At 39.1% G+C, this 19,636-nt stretch overlaps 2 protein-coding genes across 2 annotated transcripts; one reads left to right on the top strand and one right to left on the bottom strand.

The window, feature by feature from the left end:
- Positions 1–350: 350 nt before the first annotated feature.
- Positions 351–1,054, top strand: LOC104958950 (calcium-transporting ATPase type 2C member 1-like). Its single transcript, XM_010786786.1, has 2 exons — positions 351–475; positions 850–1,054. Exons 1-2 carry the CDS (start codon positions 399–401, stop codon positions 1,052–1,054), a joined length of 282 nt encoding a protein of 93 aa, XP_010785088.1. The 5' UTR covers positions 351–398.
- Positions 1,055–1,834: 780 nt separating this feature from the next.
- LOC104958949 (ATP-binding cassette sub-family A member 1-like) lies at positions 1,835–17,578 on the bottom strand. Its single transcript, XM_010786785.1, has 7 exons — positions 17,400–17,578; positions 12,949–13,057; positions 11,466–11,559; positions 10,244–10,385; positions 9,877–9,995; positions 4,051–4,172; positions 1,835–2,113 (listed from the first exon to the last, which is right to left on the bottom strand). Exons 2-7 carry the CDS (start codon positions 13,012–13,014, stop codon positions 1,835–1,837), a joined length of 822 nt encoding a protein of 273 aa, XP_010785087.1. The 5' UTR covers positions 13,015–13,057; positions 17,400–17,578.
- Positions 17,579–19,636: the final 2,058 nt, after the last annotated feature.

The following is a 19,636-nucleotide window of genomic DNA, read 5'->3' as shown; positions in this document are numbered from 1 at the left end:
GTGTCCCCTCTTCTTCATGTCTCTTCTACATCAACATGTGTCCCCTCTTCTTCATGTCTCTTCTACATCACCATGTGTCCTCTCTTCTACATCAACGTGTGTCCCCTCTTCTTCATGTCTCTTCTACATCAACATGTGTCCCTTCTTCTTCATGTCTCTTCTACATCAACATGTGTCCCCTCTTCTCCATGTCTCTTCTACATCAACATGTGTCCCCTCCACAGAGGGGATTATGGGTAATGCTGCAATGATCTGTGGTGTTTCAGCCAATCAGAGACAGGCTCTGGATGTGTCCCTGTGATGTATTGATGAAGAATAGGGGACCTTTAACTAAAGTGATTTTGTTGCACCTCTGCAGGAGTATTGCTGCTCTGACGCTCATCTCCTTGGCGACGCTGATGAACTTTCCCAACCCGCTGAACGCGATGCAGATTCTGTGGATCAACATCATCATGGACGGCCCCCCCGCTCAGAGGTATAGGGCATCATGGGAAATGTAGTCATTGTTTCCAAAATAAAAGTGTGTGTGTGTGGATCTTTTAATCCCCCTGAGAAACGATTGTGATATCGGGCTGTGTAAATGATGTCATCGCCCAATTTGCATAAAGTCTCTCTCTCTCTCTCTCTCTCTCTCTCTCTCTCTCTCTCTGTGTGTGTGTGTGTGTGTGTCGACTATCACACTAAGCTGTCAGCTGCTGAGAAGCCTGACACTCAAAGCACAGGTGCTGATGAAGAAAGGACAGCAGTCTGAAGAGATAAAGCTTTCTTCTATACTATACTATACTATCTCTCTCTCTCTCTCTCTCTCTCTCTCTCTCTCTCTCTCTCTCTCTGTGTGTGTGTTCTCAGTCTGGGTGTGGAGCCCGTGGATCAGGATGTGATCCGGCAGCCCCCCCGTAATGTTCGGGACAGCATCCTGACTCGCTCCCTGCTCAGCAAAGTGCTGCTGTCGGCGTTCATCATCGTCTGTGGGACACTCTTCGTCTTCTGGAGGGAGGTGCGTCTCCTCTTCATCAACTTGGCTCTTTGGGGCTGTAGATATTGGTCAAAATGATTCATGGGAGAAGCACGCTGAGAATTAACAAAATAAAATCGCACTGACTACTTATTATATCTATATATATATCTATATATATAGAAAAAAATGAATCTAATTAATTAGAGGCTTTGTAATTAATTAATCGCATTTTTAATCCCATTTAAATATTTGACCTGAGAACAGTNCTCTCTCTCTCTCTCTCTCTCTCTCTCCTCTCTCTCTCCTCTCTCTCTCTCTCTCTCTCTCTCTCTCTCTCTCTCTCTCTCTCTCTCTCTCTCTCTCTCTCTCTTTCTCCCCCTCTTTTTCTCACAAACATACACCCACACGCAGAGCAACTATGGGCAAATGTTGGGTAATGCAAGAAGTTCTTGTTCCCACTTTTTGCACAATGTTATCACGTGTGAAAAGTCATTTCCATTATTGCATCAACATTTTGGACATTGAGTTCTCGAAAAGGGGGGGGGATTGTGTTTTTGGGTGAAAGGTCCAAGGTTTGCCAGTTGACGATTTCATCCTCATATATTATGGAGAGAAGAGAGCAACTCTTTAATCACTTCAACAGCTCAGCAATCAGCGAAAGCCTCTAGGTGACTGAGAATGGCTGACTTGATAATGATACCCTGTCTCTCTTCCTTTGTTTGTTTCTCCCCCTACAGATAAGTACAGTAGAACACAATGTTTCCTCCAACTCTTGCCCCCCCTCACCATCGTGACTCACATTTAGGTCACGGGTTTTTACGGGAAAGGGGCCGGCTGTTTGTTAAGAAACAGGCGGAGGAGAGTTGGAGGGAAAAACTAGTAAAGGAAACAAGCTAAGCACAAAGCTTTATCCAAACTGTTAAACCACGCATTTCCGCTGTGTGACTCAAAGGACAAACTCACCCGAATGGGTTTGAAGAAGTCCAAGTTGGACAGGAAGTGGCTCTGGGCCTGGTCAAGCCAATCGCTGGTGGAATTGCAGATACTTTCTTGAATCTGACGGGACACGTTGTGATCAGCAATGTGGACAAATTCCTCCAGGGACGTTGTGTTACAGAGGTCTCTGAGATGGAAGCCAAAACCTTTAGTCAGCACCTGGATGGGAAAAATAGGCAGAGTGGTTCAGAAAGAGTACAATATTATGATCACATGTGTTCTAGATACAATGAGAGAGTAGAGGTAGAGAGAAATGTATCAAAATATAAAATCCATCAAATATATTCAGTGTTTAGTTTTGGCACAAATGTTAATGTAACAACATAGTGGAGCAACAGACTGATCTCCATATGTGGAGTATCACTGTTTGTGATAAAACAAAGAGAACCCTTTGTGGTTTGCCCTGGCTTTTTAAAGATCGTTATGTATCGGACTAGTTGGATTCCTAAAACCTGACATTAAGAACAAAACAATGAAGCTCACAGAAAACTATCGCCAAGCAACGATGAGGGAACAAAATGTTGGGGCCTGCCAAGGACTTTATGGTGATAAAAGTTATCCAGATAAAACTGTACCACCAGCTATGTATCTGGTGATGATACCGTCTGTGTAATTTAAGAAAATGCTTATCCTTTATCTTGTTAATATGATTCAACCCATTATTTGGAAGAGGCAGTACAGCTTCACCTATGCAGGTGTAGTAACATAACATTATTTCCTTTGACATTGGAGCATTTAAGGACAGAGGCTCTGTTTTCTCTGAAGAAGACTCAAGATGTTCGGACGCTATGTCTTTGTGAGAGTGACTATGATATGTCAAGATGTCCTTGAATAGTCTGCTTTGTGCCAACTGTACACACACTACAGCTGGTCATATTTTCATTGGAAAAAACACAAGGGCTTAGAGCAGCAAGTTTGGACGAGTGGGAATCTCACACTTATTGTCTGAAAAGAACTCAAAACATTTCCCTTGGGGGATTTCCATCTTTGTGTGTTAGTCTCGTGCACTTAATTGATGTTTTGACAATTGACAAAATGACCTTCATTGGATATAACTAAAAGCATAGCATTAACTAGCTTTCCTCAATTTCCCCTCCTCTCCTTAAATAATGTTCCTAATGACCGTATAGACTAATGGAGAGTCATCTCCTTTGATCAATAGTTGCCCGGGAAAAAAAGTAGAAGAGTTTTTTTTTTTTAGCCTGTGTCTGTACGTGAGCAGAACTAGGGGGAAGGGAAGCTGGGAGAGCAGTGGTCATGTGACATGAGCCATCCAATTGCAAAGCAGGGATGATGTGGTGGGCTGGGAGCTGTTGTTATGGGGGCTCTATTGCAGGGGTTCACAAAGTGGGGGTCGCGAGATGATTACAAAAAAAAGGAAAACAAAAAAAAAGAAAAGTTGATTCATTGTTTTTATAATAAAAAAAAAAAAAATTATTATTAATTTCCCCGCAACGAGGCTCCCCCTTTGACAATCCACCAGCGCAGTGTTTTTGCGGAAAACTGAAATTAATTCACTAGCACCCCCCCCCNNCCCCCCGTCGACAACAGGGGGTCGCCAGTCTCTGGCACTGTTATTTTGGGGGTCGCGTGCTGAAAAGTTTGGGAACCCCTGCTCTATAGGAAGAAGAATCTGTCAATGTACGTTTCATCGATTTCAATGGGAGAGCTTTGTGGGGGATACACTAGAAAAAATAATAAATGTTCAGTCTTCAAAAGGAAAATCAGAAAGAGAATATGATTTCCTTTTTTGTGGGAGAATAAATGTTAGGAAAAGACAGAAAAATATGGGGGCTTTTGGTTACCAACTACAAACTACCCCTCTCCCACAGTGATTATTCTGGAGGGCATTAAGGGCTTAGCTGTGCAGTAGTACAGTATCCTGTTGTCAAGCCAAGGTTATTGGATGTATGCATGTACTACGTCCAGGACAGTATGATCAGCTTATGTGAAAAGAACTAAACAAAATAGCTGCACACAAAACATACTGCACTTTTGACCGCTATGGGCAATATGGGAATCATTAGTGAAATGGAAAAATCATAATTTACTGAAGGAGGTTTTATTATTCAACTTTTCAATGGTATATATTCTACCTTCTCCAGGTTGACGTCAGCCTCCACTATCTGCTTCAGCGCGTAACGAGGAAGGGAGGCGTTGTTGTGAAGGAAGTGGGAAAGGGTCTCATTGTCTTGCAAAAAGTCCTTCAGCTTGAAACCTAGAAAAGAAACACAAAAATAGGGTTAATTTGGTTGCTATTAAAACCAGGATTCACAGCAGTGTTGGCAGAGAGATGTACAATAACATTAAATCAAATGTGTATAAATAATAATATAAGGGTCGATGTTATAAGCTAAGGCTCAGCCTATAGACGTTTGGTCATGAGAGACGTACTATTGTTAAGATGGAATAAACCAAAAAAAGAAAATACTGTTTATTATGCTTCTTAAATTGTTTATATTTCAGACATTGTTTAAACAGTGGAAACCCCAGTGCAAGAGGTCCATGCCATACAAACTGAGAACATACAAAAACACACCAATGAATAGAACTCAAAATGACTCCAAATCTAATTATACATATGAATGGTGTTCATTTCACAAGCAAAGAAACACACTGTCCTCTCTGGACTTTGAGAGCGTTTTGTACTTTTGCTGCATTCCAAAGAAGTCAAACCATTTCTCAAACTGGCCTGAGTCAGCTGTGTGGTTGAGAACACACTCACAGGCACAAACACACACTTCCATTTTATACTCAGCTATGAATTGTATGCAGCGGCGTACAATTTATTCCTTTATTACTTTAGGGCGCTCTACTTTGGTCCACATTCTGCCTACCAATTTTCCTGTTCCTCTCTAGCTCTCTTCCTCAAAGTCTCTGTGGTCACCTTTCACCCACTTTGTTTGAGTCTTTACCAATTCCTCTGCAAACACTCACTAGTTGTCATTGTTGTCATTGTTGTTGTTGATGTTAGGTGACAGCATTTAAAAGAGATCATGCAAGGAAAACAGGAAAAAGTCCTGCAGCCCCCGGCTCTTATTTTGGTTATTACCAGCGCTGTCTCTAAAGTGTTGTGTAACTGATAAACTAGGCATGGCTTAATGCATAAAACTAAGAATGATATTATCCTATTGGGGTTTGATACATTTTGGCAAATCATTTATGATGACTTCTCTCCACTAGTCTGTTCAAATTACTACTTGAACTACAACATTTGAATAATCAGTTCTTCCTAATTTTCCTCAATTGTTCATATTTGGTTTATTAAAATTATTATATTGTGGTCATTGTTAAAAGAAAAAAGGAGGGTGACATTTCTGCTATGAGTATTATTATTTTTATAATGCGCTTTCTGCCATCCTGTCATTATCAGGAGTCAGAAATGTAATGGCTATGTAATAGATTAGATTCTTCATTATCCTAAACTTCTGGGACATTTCCCTATAGCAAATAAACTTTTATATTTTCTACTCTTCACTTACTTGTCACTAGGTCGGCATTGATGTACAGAGCCGACAAAAGACATGGAATATATTGGCATCATATCGAAGCCAACTCCATCGATCAAGCCAGTGTGGCTGAAACTTTCTCTCCCTCTTCTTCTCATACTCCCTGTCACTCTCCTTTAACTCCTCCGTTGACTTTCTTTTATTTGAAGATTGTTTTTTGCCAGGCGCTTGGCCGGACACAGCTGGTTTTAAAAACATTTTGGCGAATGGTTAGGTGCCGCGAAAGTCTGTAGTGAAGGAGCATGCTGAGCTCTACTTCGCAGCAAACAGCTGTTTGCTTTTCACCCAACAACGACAACCGCCTCATGCAACGCTATGTTGTAGCGTTAATAAACGAAACAATTTAAATTGCTTGTCAAAATACCAATACAACAGGACAATGTGATTTTATGTCTTACTCTTTTTTTTAAAGCGATAATTTTTTACACACACACACACACACACACACACACACACACACACACACACACACACACACACACACACACATTGCTTTGCCTGAACTTCCCCCGGGAGGAAGTGAGAGAGAACAGTCTGTTCCTGTGTGTACAGAGTGCACTTTTTGGAGGTCACGCTCTTTTTCTGCCTCCATATATGTGCACCAGAGAGTGTCTTATGTGATTTAAAGTGAGTGTGTGTTAATCAAACATCCCTACCATCCCTGCTCTCTGCTTTTTTAGTGTGTGTGTGTTATTGTGTACCTGTGCATCTAATTGCATGTGAGTGACCTCAACTCTCAGGGGTGAACAACACGGGAGTGCTAATAAGATCTAATCTGTGTCCCAGTTGGAAGTCATATCTCCCATGGTGCATTTCATTCAAAGGTCCTTGAGGACAGACCAGACTTGATAGAAAGCCTATTAAGTCATCAAAGGACCTTGTGTGTCTGTATTCAATCTATGTGTTTTATCTTATCTGTGAGTGTCAAATGTCTTTGCTTTGGTTTACCCCCCCCCCCCCCCCCATCAGGGGCAAAGACGTCTTTGGAAGTGTGACAACGTAAAAAGTAACAATCATTATTTGTGTTTGTTTTTCCTACGTTAGGACCTGCTGTAGAAGGGTGTGCATACAATTACCACCAACGCAAGTCTGTGCTTGCTCCTGCCGCTCCCTCGTTTATTTCATATTTAATAATATTAACAAAGCGCACTTAGTTTTGCTAACAAGCATTAAGGCGCATTCCTGAATGCCAGGGGATTTTTCTAATTTGAGCAAGAAAAGGTGGATGGATGAATGAAATTCTGACTGCTATGAAATTAATACACAAAAAAGCTGCGTAATAGGTGGAATGTAAATTACTATTTTGATGATGGAAAATAAATAACATGTTGGATAGTATCTGAGCATGTCTGACTTTGTTTGTGAGAGCCTATCAGAGATTTACACGTCCTAAAGGACATTTCTGTGAGGGGATTATATTTCTCACCTGCTCAAGGACATATTTTAAATGTGGGATATGGTTTTAACACGATTGGATAAACAAAGGGAAAGCTTAAAGTAAGGGTTGAGCTAGACATGCATGGGCTGATTTAAAGGCAAGGATTACAATCATTCAAGGCGGAACACTGTCCATTTGAAGAGATCAGGCTCAGACACATTGAGCCTTTAAATGAAATGGAGTCAGCAAGATAAAACATGAAGGAAATGAAAGCCTACAAATGCAAGGTTAGTATGCGAATCCAACTCAGGCTTCACTTTTGCTAGGAATGGTACACAGGTGAGAAAAAAAGCCTGATCAATCTACATGGTATGAAGAACACCTTTCTCGTCTCAAACATGTTGAATATCTGTTCAAACGTCTGTTGATTTTCTCTCTTTCATTGATCTGCCATGTCATTCTGTCTTCTCTCCTAAAGCAGGAATGCATCAGACAGAGCGTATGCTGTGTGATTTATCCTCCGGGAAAAAGCTCATCCCTCTCCCTGACCCTTCACAGCGCTCCTTCCCTATCAGTGAAAATCTCATTTGCTGACCCCCGCCGGTTGCTCAATTATTAACAGACACTTGGGTCTCCACACTCTTTGATCCCTTCTCTTAAAATCCCTCTGCAGTTGCATTCCCTCACGTGGATTAAAGGCACATGCACAGTGTCATATGCGATTGAGCATGAGGCAGTGCATTTAAAAATCTATCTTGGTGAAGTGCACAGATGTGCTGTTAAAATAAAAAAGAGCCAAACAAATCCAGTTAAAATGCATGACCTTTAGTTATTAGAAACAATGAAAATCTATCTGTAGATCCAATAAACCTAACATGCAAATGTAGAGATTTTCTACAATACATTTTTTTTGTAGAACTGAATTTCTTCTCATTTGTTCTGTAATCCCTGTCCTTTTTTCAGGCCATGCTCTGCTTTTTAGAGACTTTATATAACTTATTGTAAATCAGACTGTAGCCACAACAACAACAACCTCGATTGTTCTGTTTCGTTGCATAATTTTGGACGGTACACTCTGCTCTATATACCCTTACATTAGGGTCGGAGTGAAACCAGGCTAATACCCCCTTTATTCATAGCATCTAACTGTGTCTCAGAGAAATGTCGCAGTATCAAAGCTACACTACTGGAACAGACAAAAGGACCTCGTCCAATTACGGCCCGTCCACACAGCGGCATGCGTTGAAGCTTGCCAGCGGAAGGGGGGCTGAAACTCGACCAACAACCAATCTCCCGCCCCGGACACACAAGCATGCGGTTTGATTGTATATAATAATATATATATATAATAAGTACCCTGTATCAAGATTGATGCAAAACAAGTGATATTTTACCTTTTTAGACAGATTTAGCAAAAAAAACCTCTTCTGGGGCCATTTGTGTGGATTTTCCTTATCTCTGGCCCCCCTTCTTCGATTTTGACATGGGACATCTCTTTCTGACCGTTAGAGCCAATAGAATCGAAGGGAAATCCTCCAGCACACACTCATGTTAAAAAAAAAAGGTTGCGTCTTCGCGCATTCAATCTCGCTACAGAGCGTAGGAATGGCCTGCTCTACTATTTTAAAACGGAATTGCAGTTTTATTGCTTATAGATTATCAGAACATTTCAAAGGGGACACAGCCACATTGGATACTAACCTATGGATTAACTACATCATCGTTGTTATCGTTTTAATGCCATTGAAGACCAGTTTTGACCAGACAAAACCAAGGTAAGCCATTTTAGCGTTGTAGGCTACGTAGCGCTACATGTTTTGATGTACGTTTTTGTTGATAACGTTGCGAGTTTGTATCAGTGTTGAGGTGGGCACCGTTAGATTCTGTGTCTTTACGATCATAAACAATGTGTTGGATGTGCAGCTAGGATAAGTAATAAGGGAGCTAGGAGTGATTTTCGGTGCAGTAATAGGTTAGCATTTTTCGCTCTGGGCTAATTCAGAGGCTCACTGTTAGAATTGTGTGTTTTTTTTGAAAAAATAAATGAAAAAGATCAGTTAAGTGAGTTTTTCCCCGTTATATGGTATAAAATATTCATAGTTTATTAAATATTAAGGTTCCTTAGACGTTGTTTCCTGCAAATGACGCGATTTCGGCCCCGGAACCGGGTCCGTGGGGCTTAAGAATGTTAATGTTTTCCATTTCCTTTTTTTCCTGCTTGTCTTTGCACACAAGGTTGAATGTTAAAACAAGCTAGATTGCTTTTATCATGCCTCCCATGTCAGAGTAATGGGTACTGAATTAAAACGTTTTTTTACACGGAGCAAAGATAAAGTGCATTGTATGACTTTTATTCAAGTGAGGATTTAAAACACTTTGCCATTTGCAGGTTACTTCGACTCAGCACAGTGAAGTCATAAACAAGATGTTATTTTAGAAAGATATCCTTTTTTAATCTCAGAGCTGCCATGGTCATGGTAAAACAAACTTGCGAACCTTAGCATTAAAATGTAAGATTACGATTACATTTTCAGGTTTAAACTGAGAGCAGAGATAGCTAAATGTCATGACAGGAAGCAGAGACATTCCAGTCAGAACAACTTGACATGTTCTACCAGATCTGGGCAGTGATTTTATAACGATTGTCAGGGTGGTGCAATTTCCTGTCTAGTGCCACCACTCTGCTCACTCATTAAAAGAGAAGTTACACCCACTGGCTTTAAGGAGAGGGGCCTCAGCGTCTGGCAGGCAGTGATAAGGATGTTCCTTAGAGGACTTCAATCAGCTGTTGCACTGTGAGGGGAACTTGAGCAGTAACTTCATTTAGTTTTAACATCATCAATGTGTGAAGGAACTATAGGTGTGAGTCACTGACTCCGATCATGACTGGATGTGAGGTCATGTAGGAGCTCTCATTTGAATGATGATACAGGCAGCAGAAATGACTGATTGTGAATGGGTGGGTGACTTGGTAATCAATGAGGTCGTCATTCAATAACTGTGACAAATAAATAAAACAAAAGGTATGTACTTACGAGCAGTGTTCTCCTGCATCTTTCTGAGAGCCCTTAGTAGTCCTGTGTAGCCATCGTAGCTTTTATCCTTCTGACTGTAGAGTAGGATTTTCTGGGCATCAGTGAACAAGCGGGAGATTCTGGGGATGTTACAGAACGAGACAAAATCAGACACATCTTCATCTCGAGAATTCAAAGCCTGAGTATTTATTTTAAAGGCACATTATACATTCATATGTTAAATGTTATATTTTCATATGTCATATTATTAAAAGATAGAATAATATAGATACAAAATGATACAAAAATGCACTGCGTGAATATTTTGGATTATTCAAAGTATTGCACTGCCTGAGCTATAAATCAGCCACAGGGCCACGGTACTCACATAGAATCATTGAAGTTTCCCACCACCCCGGGACTCTCGCCTGGGGTGGGATTACGGAAGCAGGGGTTGTTGGCGTTACAGATGATGCCTTGTACCCACGGCAACGTACCCGCCGAAGGCATGGCCTTGTTAGGGAAATGGCCTGGAAAGGAAAGGAAAATAATTCAATTTATATGATGTGTTTTTGAAATGTGGATCACTGGAGAAAACTGATAACCAGTAGGATATTTTTCATCCTTGCCAATCAAGTGTCCCATTCACTTATATGTTTCCACTACTCTCCAACATATAAAACTACCTGTACTACTAAATGTCCAACTCATTGAACTTAGGCTAACTATAAAGTGTCACTCATTGCCACTGCTTTTACAGCACTTACATTACCTTTACAATTGTTTGTACACTTATCAGCTAACTTAACTGCTACTGCTGCATTACTGAGGTTAACTAGCTATTATGTCGAAAAGATAAGTAGAGGATGAAAGGGGGTCAGGAGGCTTTAGTTCACTGGGTTAATGGGATTGGACACACTTGTAATACGCTGTCATTAGATATCGATGATTTTGTTCCAAATAAGGGAACTTGTTTAGTGGATACTAAAACGGGCACATGTAAACACTATCGATTAAGGAGCTACACTTCATTAATCCTAAAACAGTAATCTATAATTGTGTTACAAGCTTGAAACTGCATAACATGTTCTAAGATGTACAGAATGAAGGTGTCAAAGCCATCTCGGTAGTTTGTATGTTTTCCTTCCCCAAGTGAATAAAGCGACTTGGAAATGCTAAAAGGCCCTTTTTTGTTTGTGCTCTAGAGTCTAGACCATGATAATGTTTTGGAGTCAAACATGGTCAACGTTGTGAAACCAACTTTTCCAGGAGCTTAAGGTCATAAAGGTCCACACAGTGCAAACAATTCCGAACAATCCTACTATGACAATTACGCGGAAACCTTGATTGAGTAATATGTTGATCACTAAGATACAAATATTGGATGAATAAAGACAATGTCTTACAAAAACCTACACCATTGTTTTTGAAGTAATTTGAAAAATAACCAATCAACATGGGAAATCTGAATGTACCTGAGGTTTCATTCATCTTAATTCAACTATATATTTTAATACTGCAAAAAAAGCAATGAAGCTTAATTTTGTTATATATGTGAGTGAAATAAAAAATGAATGTGTATATCTCTCCCTGTCTTAATGTGTGCTTACATTCATGCTGCTCGTAGGGTGGATAATGAATTCGGACAGAGATCAGGATGAGGAAGATAAACAGAGGCCAGATGATCTCAATCAGCAGCTGGACCTAAGAAAAGAAGACAAAAGGATGATGATATGTGTTAATCACATTTTAAGCATTTTGGGAAACAAAAACTTGCCAAAACAAATGAGTTAATCATATTTTAGTATACTATCATCTACTGACAAGTTTTCATCACTTTTGGGGTGTTTCAGTTCAACTAAGGTCATTTCTGCTTCTTTAGAACATGATCAGTTTGTGAGTGTATCTCTGTGCCCTCTAAAATATCTGTATTTAAAGGTGGCTGTTGTCCTTTGTACACAGTAATCCATCCCACAATGAGTCTGGGGTGGTATATGGGTTAATAAGGGGTGACAGAGCGAGACAGAGGGAGGTCTGCAGGGTTTAAGGAACTATGTCCATCTGCTCCATATGGCCCCTCTACTTCAGCTGCCAGTGTCTCAGCTTGAAACAGCATGTCAGACAAGCAGCACAGGGATAAAGAATAAAGACTCTGACTTAGAGTACACACTGTATCCTTTTGTTGGAAATAAGTGGACTTATGTCCAGCCGCCATGGTCAGCTGGCTCAATTGTATGCAGATGAGCCTCCTCATGTATAAAGATCCACTGTGCTACTGCTTGGAAGTGAATTTGATTTACATAACTTTGAGTATGTGGGCACCAACCAGAACATGATGGTAACTGGACATACTGCATATGTCATCATTACATCATTAATGACTCACAGTGATCTGTAAACTGTGATGCTTTCAGAACGAGTGGCTGTGAAGTCCACTGAGACAAATGTTACATTTGTGATATTGGGCTATATAAATAAACATTGATTGATAGATAGATAGATAGATAGATAGATAGATAGATAGATAGATAGATACATTGATTGATTGATTGATTGATTGATTTATTGATTGATTGATTGATTGAGAGGATAATTACATCATTTGGACTGCGTAGTTATGAGGGAAGACATCTAGAAAGTATTTGTACTGCCCTTATGACTAGTCATGTGGTACTGGGAAAATCATCTACCAGTCAAGTGCATTGAAAATGTGAGTGGGACAAAGCACTCAGGGGACATTTCTCAAAAGAACTGATATCCCTCCATTTTGCTTTTTAGTCTTTTTTAAGGGACTGACCTAAAACTGTGCCTGATTGTATTATAAATAGAGCTAACTTCAAAGAAGACACAATGCAAGGCAAGCTAATGAGTCTGCCTGGCAGCATGATACTGTATGTGATACTGAGACCAGTATAACACAAAAAAATATACATAAAAAGCTTTATGTGTTTATCATAAATAAAATAAAATTCACAAAATAACAGCAAGGATTAGTGAACACCTCTGGTTTGGGAAATAATCATATGGAATGGAAAATATCTATATTTTTCAATTAATACAAATATGTCAGTAATTTAAAGCAGTTCTACTTACAGTCTGTCTCCGTCTGTAGGTGAAGTTTTTCCAAAGCAGTAAACCCAGTTGAGTGGAGACAGTCATGATGACGTCTTCCCAACCTCACTGAGCACGCTCCAGCTCCTCACTGGGACCCAAAAAGACAAAGAAAGAGGGTCAGACAATGCAAACGTTGACCAGACAAACAACAGACACTTTGCTTTCTGTTAAAAGGACACTAACTAAAACCTCAACAGCTGCTTTGTTCCTGCGGAAAAAGACATGGTTAACAAACAAAAAAAATGCATACATCCCACATTGACGCATGAAACCAATATGAATACAGAACAGAAAGTCCTGACATCAGCAATCCGTAACCTAGCGCATGCTTATACCAAACATAGCTGTGCCGACCTGTAAATCGTGCCACGATAAGAAAATAAATTCAGTCAGAAATAGATCTTCTATCAAAAATAAATACCATATCAGGAACACAACAGATATTACCTGGTTGCTTAATAATGTTAAAACTAAACTACAGCTGCCATCAGAAACAAAAAAGCCTTACTCAAAGACAAGAGCCTTTCTAATGGATTTACCTATAGAGCTAAACAGTTCTGACACGCAGACCAGCCAAAAGTACAGCAGCACTGAGCAAACCAAGTCGCCTGATGACTGAGGAACTACTGCAGCTTCACTACATGTAGACTCATCCGTCCAAAGGTCAGCCTCCAACTGACAGGATGAGTGTGTAGTGGGAAGTTTTTAAGTGGTCAAAGTTGTCGGACATTTTTTTAATCATCACCGTTTTTACCCCGTTAACACCTCCGAATCACATGATAAGCTGCATTATATGTAAATGTTACAAGACAGCATCACCAACCCCCCTCTGTTAAACGACCCACTGATAAAACCAAAGCAGTTGGTCAACTCAACTAAGGGAAAAAGCTGATACACTTTTTCACTGTTTTGCAAGGAACTGGGCTTTGTCAGATGTACTAAATGGCACATTGTTTATCTCATATAAAAAAACCTCTCTGGGGCAAAACAGTTTACATGCCTATTTGTTTATTCTATTTGCAGATTCAAAAGTCCTTGGATTGGTGCCCGGACTTATTATTGACTCCAGAAAGAAGACCTGAATACTGAAAATAATGAGGAGTTATCAAACTATTTTTTTAATGCTGCTTTTCGATCCTGTATGTTGGGATCAGAACAGATCAGCCACTCAAGACTGAGATACTTAGCTTATTTATTAATGTCATCATGCTTTTTTACGTGTCTTAACAATGCTTTACATAACATGAGGCTCAGGACTTAAAAACAAAGGTTTGTGTAAGGTAGAGTTGACCATTGTGTTATGATGAACACTATATTTTTAGATGTGAAATGTATTGCAGCACCCAAAAAAGTTTACAAAAAGCTGATCAAGACGATGAGTACATCCCTGTCTAAAGTCTATATAAAATCAAAACAAGTGCGACTTAACCTAAAACTGTTGCCTCATTTTTGTGGCCATTTCTTTAGGTTGTTGGTAAAACTCAAGTTCGAAAAGGATTAGAGCAATCCTGTTTATCTTATTGAATGCAGAATAAAGCTGATTGGTTGTCAAGTCGAACAACAGCAAATCAACATCAAGGACACATCAATCATTTGCTTGTGGGTTGAGAAAAAGTCCTGCCCTGATTAAACCATTCATTTAGACTTCTATGGTTTTACACCACATTTTCTCTAACGCAATCATAATAACAACATAGTCTAACCACTTCCCTAGCAGCCTCGGCCTACTTACAGGGTGAAACTAATGTGTACCATCACTTGCAGAATGACCTAACTAATTGCCAGTACAGATGGCAAAAAGACAACATGAGAGATGATAAATGCAGGTGACAAAAACATCTGTTTATATTCCAGTACGTTGGCACTATTGCACAAATGTTCGCAGGATACATGGAAATGGCTGAATTAAGTAAATCCACCGGATTGTATGAAATTTCGCAAGAAAAATCAACAGGACCTTTGGGATGTCCAAACAACGCAGCGGCCTACGTTCAGTATCTGCTGAACTGGTACATCTGTTTTCTCTATGAGTCACCTGATTAAATGGCAGCAGTGAAGGCACACACAGCTTTATCGGAAAGATTCCTGCCGAAGACTTACTTAAACAAAAAGATATGAGGAATTCATGCTCTTGCTGTAACAATTAGACAACCAATAGACTATCTTGATAATCAAATCATCGTTATGGTAGTATTTTATGCAAATATTCTGTTTTTCAGCCTTTAAAATATGGGGATTTTCTGCTTTTTCTATCATATATAAACAGCATGTATTTGGCTTTAGGACTGACAAAATATCAACTTAGACTTTGAGAAACTGGATTGGACATTTTTTGCTATTTTATGATATTTTACACACCCAATCAACAGATAATGAATACAAAATACACAACTGCCCCTTTTATTTAACACATGATTGCAAAGAAAGTGATTAAACAAGGGCAAAATATACAGTAAAACTTGAACCAGAAACAACTTGAATGCCTATATTGTAGTTGGGGTAAAGCTCAACACATCAGTACAGGTTTGAAATGACATGTTAAGATTTTCGTGGCAAATATGGATATTGCAATACACAAATGCACATCTCAAACAAAATGAGTGAGGGGAACACATTAGTGGTCTGCAATGTGTAGGAGGACAACTACACTTTCCCCACATTTGATAGACATTTAATGTTATTTTCTTCTCTCCTTTTATCTTTGGTTTTAACAAGAGGTTTCATATGAGTTTGATGTATTTGATCCTCATTGCAAATTAAGAGTCTCCCTCAATTAATGTATTGAATCTTATATAGAGGTTTGAATGAATGAATACATAATATACATTCATGGCTATCATTTCTGACCACTGAAATAAAGGGTGTCACTAAAACTCTCCCACCTCCATTTGGGGATCGATATTTTTACATAACATCCTGTTTACATGTTGATGATACCCATTATGAAACCTGATATTTATAGAACTCGGATCAGCTTGATGTTACTGATGTTTTCCACAGTCAAACTATCTGAGAATCTTCAGAGTTAACCTTTCAAGAATCGTCTGCTTTTGGTAAACATGGTGGTGAAAACACATCGCATGCCGAAATAAGAAGAGATGTGGAGCTGAGTGTTGAGCAGAACAAATGGTGCAGAGCCATGGCGCCTCTAGTGGCACACACTGAAACCTTCCTTCTTTATAATACTTGTTTACATCAACTCTCGCTCACGTGTCATACCTCATTGATACAGGATGTTTTTCTCAACCCTCATTGTCTTCAATCTTTCCCGAAAAAACTTGACATGTATTTAAAAAATGAAAAACTGTTCAAATCAAAGCAATTTTGCCCAAAAAGATGATAATAGATCGTCAATTCTATGCATAAAAACCAAAACACATGTTTTCTTCTTTAAACCACTAACGAAAACATAGCAAATGTATGTCGTCGACATTGCACCAACACTGCAGACATGCACTTTGATAAAATCACTAAAAACAAGACATAATTTAGCTGGCACACATTATGAAGAAAAAAACATTGTAACGTGAAAGAAAGAAAATCGGGCTACTGTTAATTGTTATACAGTGACATATTTTTCACTGTGACCAAATGTCAAAAAGGATGATAACAATGCCAAAATTAATCGAGTGACTGACTTATTATGCTATTTGTGATACTTTTGTTTCATTGTTCTAGTAGTGGATTAAGGTTACTGTCGGTCATTCAGCTTCGCGATACTGACCCAAATTAACGTCAATTTAGCCACAATTAGAGAGGAAGTGCGTTGAATGTGCTTTCAGAGTAAAGCTGCAACAAATGTAACTTGAATATACTTCGCACTAAACGGTAATATACACTTATGTAACGTTACAATTAAAGGTGCAGTCAATAAAAAATCTGAAAAGGTCCCTTTAGTTTCTCTTATAGATTCAGCTTTTGTAATAAATAAATTCGTTTCCACAAGGAGGCTTTTATTTCTTTAATGCCTTACCGGAAGTACTGATTTTATCAATAGCTATCTTGACATTGGTCCTACTCAGAGGAGGATACTGAGACAAAAACATGATCAGAGAGCGAGAAACAGCAAAGAAAATGCTTGTCATTTCACTCAAACGGCGGTATTGCCATGTACATTTGAAGTCCATTCATCTCATAGCAGGTATTGACTATCTTTGCGACGTTGAAACGAAGAAAATAAAAAAACAACATCATTTGGCATTCAAAAGCCAATCCAATCTTTGTTTTGTTATCGTCGCTTGATTATACAAAGCCAAAAGTAGTAGCTGACAACATATGAAGGAATAATAGTTTAAGGAGAAAATAAATGTTAACTGGTACACCGTGGCATGAACATATCTCTTTGTTGGTCCAACAAAGAAACTCATAAAGCCCCCCCCAAAAAAACTTACAGCCCCCCAACAAAAAAACAACAATTAAACAGAACTCACCGTCCTTAATCCCGAGCGACGTGAATATCCACTCTTTCTCCTTTCATATATTGCAATCCTTCTTAGAGAACAACTTATAAATGGTGAATCAGCTGCTCTCTGTGATGGTCCTCCGTGTCTCAGTGTCTGGAGAAGCTGTTCTCCTCTCCTCCGGCAGGGTTTTATATCGCTGCTTGATGCAGAGCAGAGGTAACTAACGGTCACCGTTTGATGCGGCTCCCTTATAAGGCAAGCACGTGCGGAGTCAAAACATCTCTTAAAGGACCAGCGACACCTCAACACTTAATCAATGCTCAGTGGGGACTTTTCAATTAGTGCCAAGCTCAAGAAGGTTGTATGAACATATTCAATTACTGCTAATGCTACTCCTAGGATTGACTAGAACTGCCACAAATAATATGAAAATACTCATTATAACCGTTATTAATGTATCACTTCATTAATGCATGATTTGCACTATAAGATATACGAATTTAAGAAATAATGTGAACACTGAGCAGAACAGGTTAGAATTAGAGACTGGTTATTAAAGTACTCCCCTATTAAATATCAATAGTTATACATTTTGGGATAAAAGGATCAAGACAAAGATTGCCATACTTTATCAAAGTTCCAAGACTTTGCAGTGAGTACAATTTCGATAAAAATGTATGTTTGCTAAATAATTTGTAATATAAAAATGAAGACAGTGTTCTTTTGTTCAATAATTCATTTTTTAAATAAAACATACGTACTTGACAAAAGGCAGTTTATTTGTAATAGTTAAGATGCATATATGATATACATTTTCAGATTTTGTTTAAACATAATGCAGATGATGAAAGTAATGAAAATAGGTTGTTCAGAGAAGAGAAAGGTCTTTGAATTCAAATTAATATTGATTAAGGTAAAGCCCGACAATGGGGTAGATAACAAGTTCTCAGTGTCTTGTGAAAAATGACTTCATTCTAAGGAAGACATAACAATCTCAGGAAAGCACAAGGCAAGTCATGAGTAGTGTGTGTCATGAGTAGTGTGTATGTATAACTAAATACAGCATGGTATATTATCACCATCATATTTCTTAGTAGAGGAGCAGAAGAGTTGCATCTTTGAGCGGAATTTAACACTCTCAAAAAAGTATTTGGGATAAGGCAAATCTTGTTAAGTTAAGTGGGATATATGGGGGCCTAAGCAGTATTACAATTTAAGATATGAGGATGCAATTAGCGTTGAGAGTTAAAACATAGGAATTATTATTCAATGAACACACTCCACTCTAGATACCAGTTGATTTCAGGGTCTTGTTGCAGACTGGTATGTTATTTCTAAATCATTATACTTCATCATTCTTTTATTTTTGTTACAAAATATTATGATTTTTTATTGGAAAGGAGTTTTAAAGAAATATTAATTAACAAAAAACATATGGAACGTTGAGTATAACATGACGCAAAATCTATTTCACGATGTCATCACAGGATAGAATTTAAAATTCTTCTTCTCGCCTACAAAGCCCTTAATGGGCAGGCGCCATCTTACCTTAAAGAACTCATTATACCCTACTGTCCTACTAGGGCATTGCGTTCCAAGAATGCAGGGTTGTTGGTTGTTCCTAGAGTCTCTAAAAGTACAATGGGAGCCAGAGCCTTTTCTTATCAAGCTCCACTTTTGTGGAATCAGCTTCCAGTTTGTGTTCGGACGGCAGACACCCTATCCGTTTTTAAGAGTGCGCTTAAGACCTTCCTTTTTGATAAAGCTTATAGTTAGGGCTGATTAGATTCAGCCCCTAGTTTTGCTGATATAGGCTTAGTTTGTCGGGGGACATCTTACTTCTTCCTTCTCTCTGTCTATACCTGTGTACTCTCATGTTCCGATTAACCCAGCTTCCCCAAATGTCTTTCTTTTTGGTGTCTATATACGCCGGGATCCGGAGTCATGGATGATCCTGCGGTCCTGTGTCATGGATCGCGAGTCCTGGATCTTGAGTCGTGGCTGTGGTCCTGATCATAAGTCCTGGATGGATATCCTCGTGGATTCATCTTCCTATTATGCACACATGCATTTCCAAACATTTGGACTACCTATGTTGCAAATGTATTATCTTTTCAATTTACACACGGCATCTATTGCACGTCTGTCCGTCCTGGGAGAGGGATCCCTCCTCTGTTGCTCTCCCTGAGGTTTCTCCCATTTTTCCCTTTAAACTGTGGGTTTTCTTTGGAAGTTTTTCCTTGTACGATGTGAGGGTCTAAGGA

Source organism: Notothenia coriiceps, unplaced genomic scaffold (assembly GCF_000735185.1).
Source record: "Notothenia coriiceps isolate Sejong01 unplaced genomic scaffold, NC01 NC01_scaffold00029547, whole genome shotgun sequence".
Classification (NCBI taxonomy): domain Eukaryota; kingdom Metazoa; phylum Chordata; class Actinopteri; order Perciformes; family Nototheniidae; genus Notothenia; species Notothenia coriiceps.
This window is presented reverse-complemented; position numbering and strand designations above follow the sequence as displayed.

Excerpts from the sequence above, each read along its gene's own strand:
- LOC104958950 (XM_010786786.1), top strand. The coding sequence starts at position 399 with ATGAACTTTCCCAACCCGCTGAACGCGATGCAGATTCTGTGGATCAAC. Across the intron at positions 476-849 it reads GACGGCCCCCCCGCTCAGAG|TCTGGGTGTGGAGCCCGTGG; the intron begins GTATAGGGCATC and ends GTGTGTTCTCAG.
- LOC104958949 (XM_010786785.1), bottom strand. The coding sequence starts at position 13,014 with ATGACTGTCTCCACTCAACTGGGTTTACTGCTTTGGAAAAACTTCACC. Across the intron at positions 9,996-10,243 it reads GGAAACTTCAATGATTCTAT|AATCTCCCGCTTGTTCACTG; the intron begins GTGAGTACCGTG and ends TAACATCCCCAG. Across the intron at positions 2,114-4,050 it reads CTGACGTCAACCTGGAGAAG|GTGCTGACTAAAGGTTTTGG; the intron begins GTAGAATATATA and ends TTTCCCATCCAG.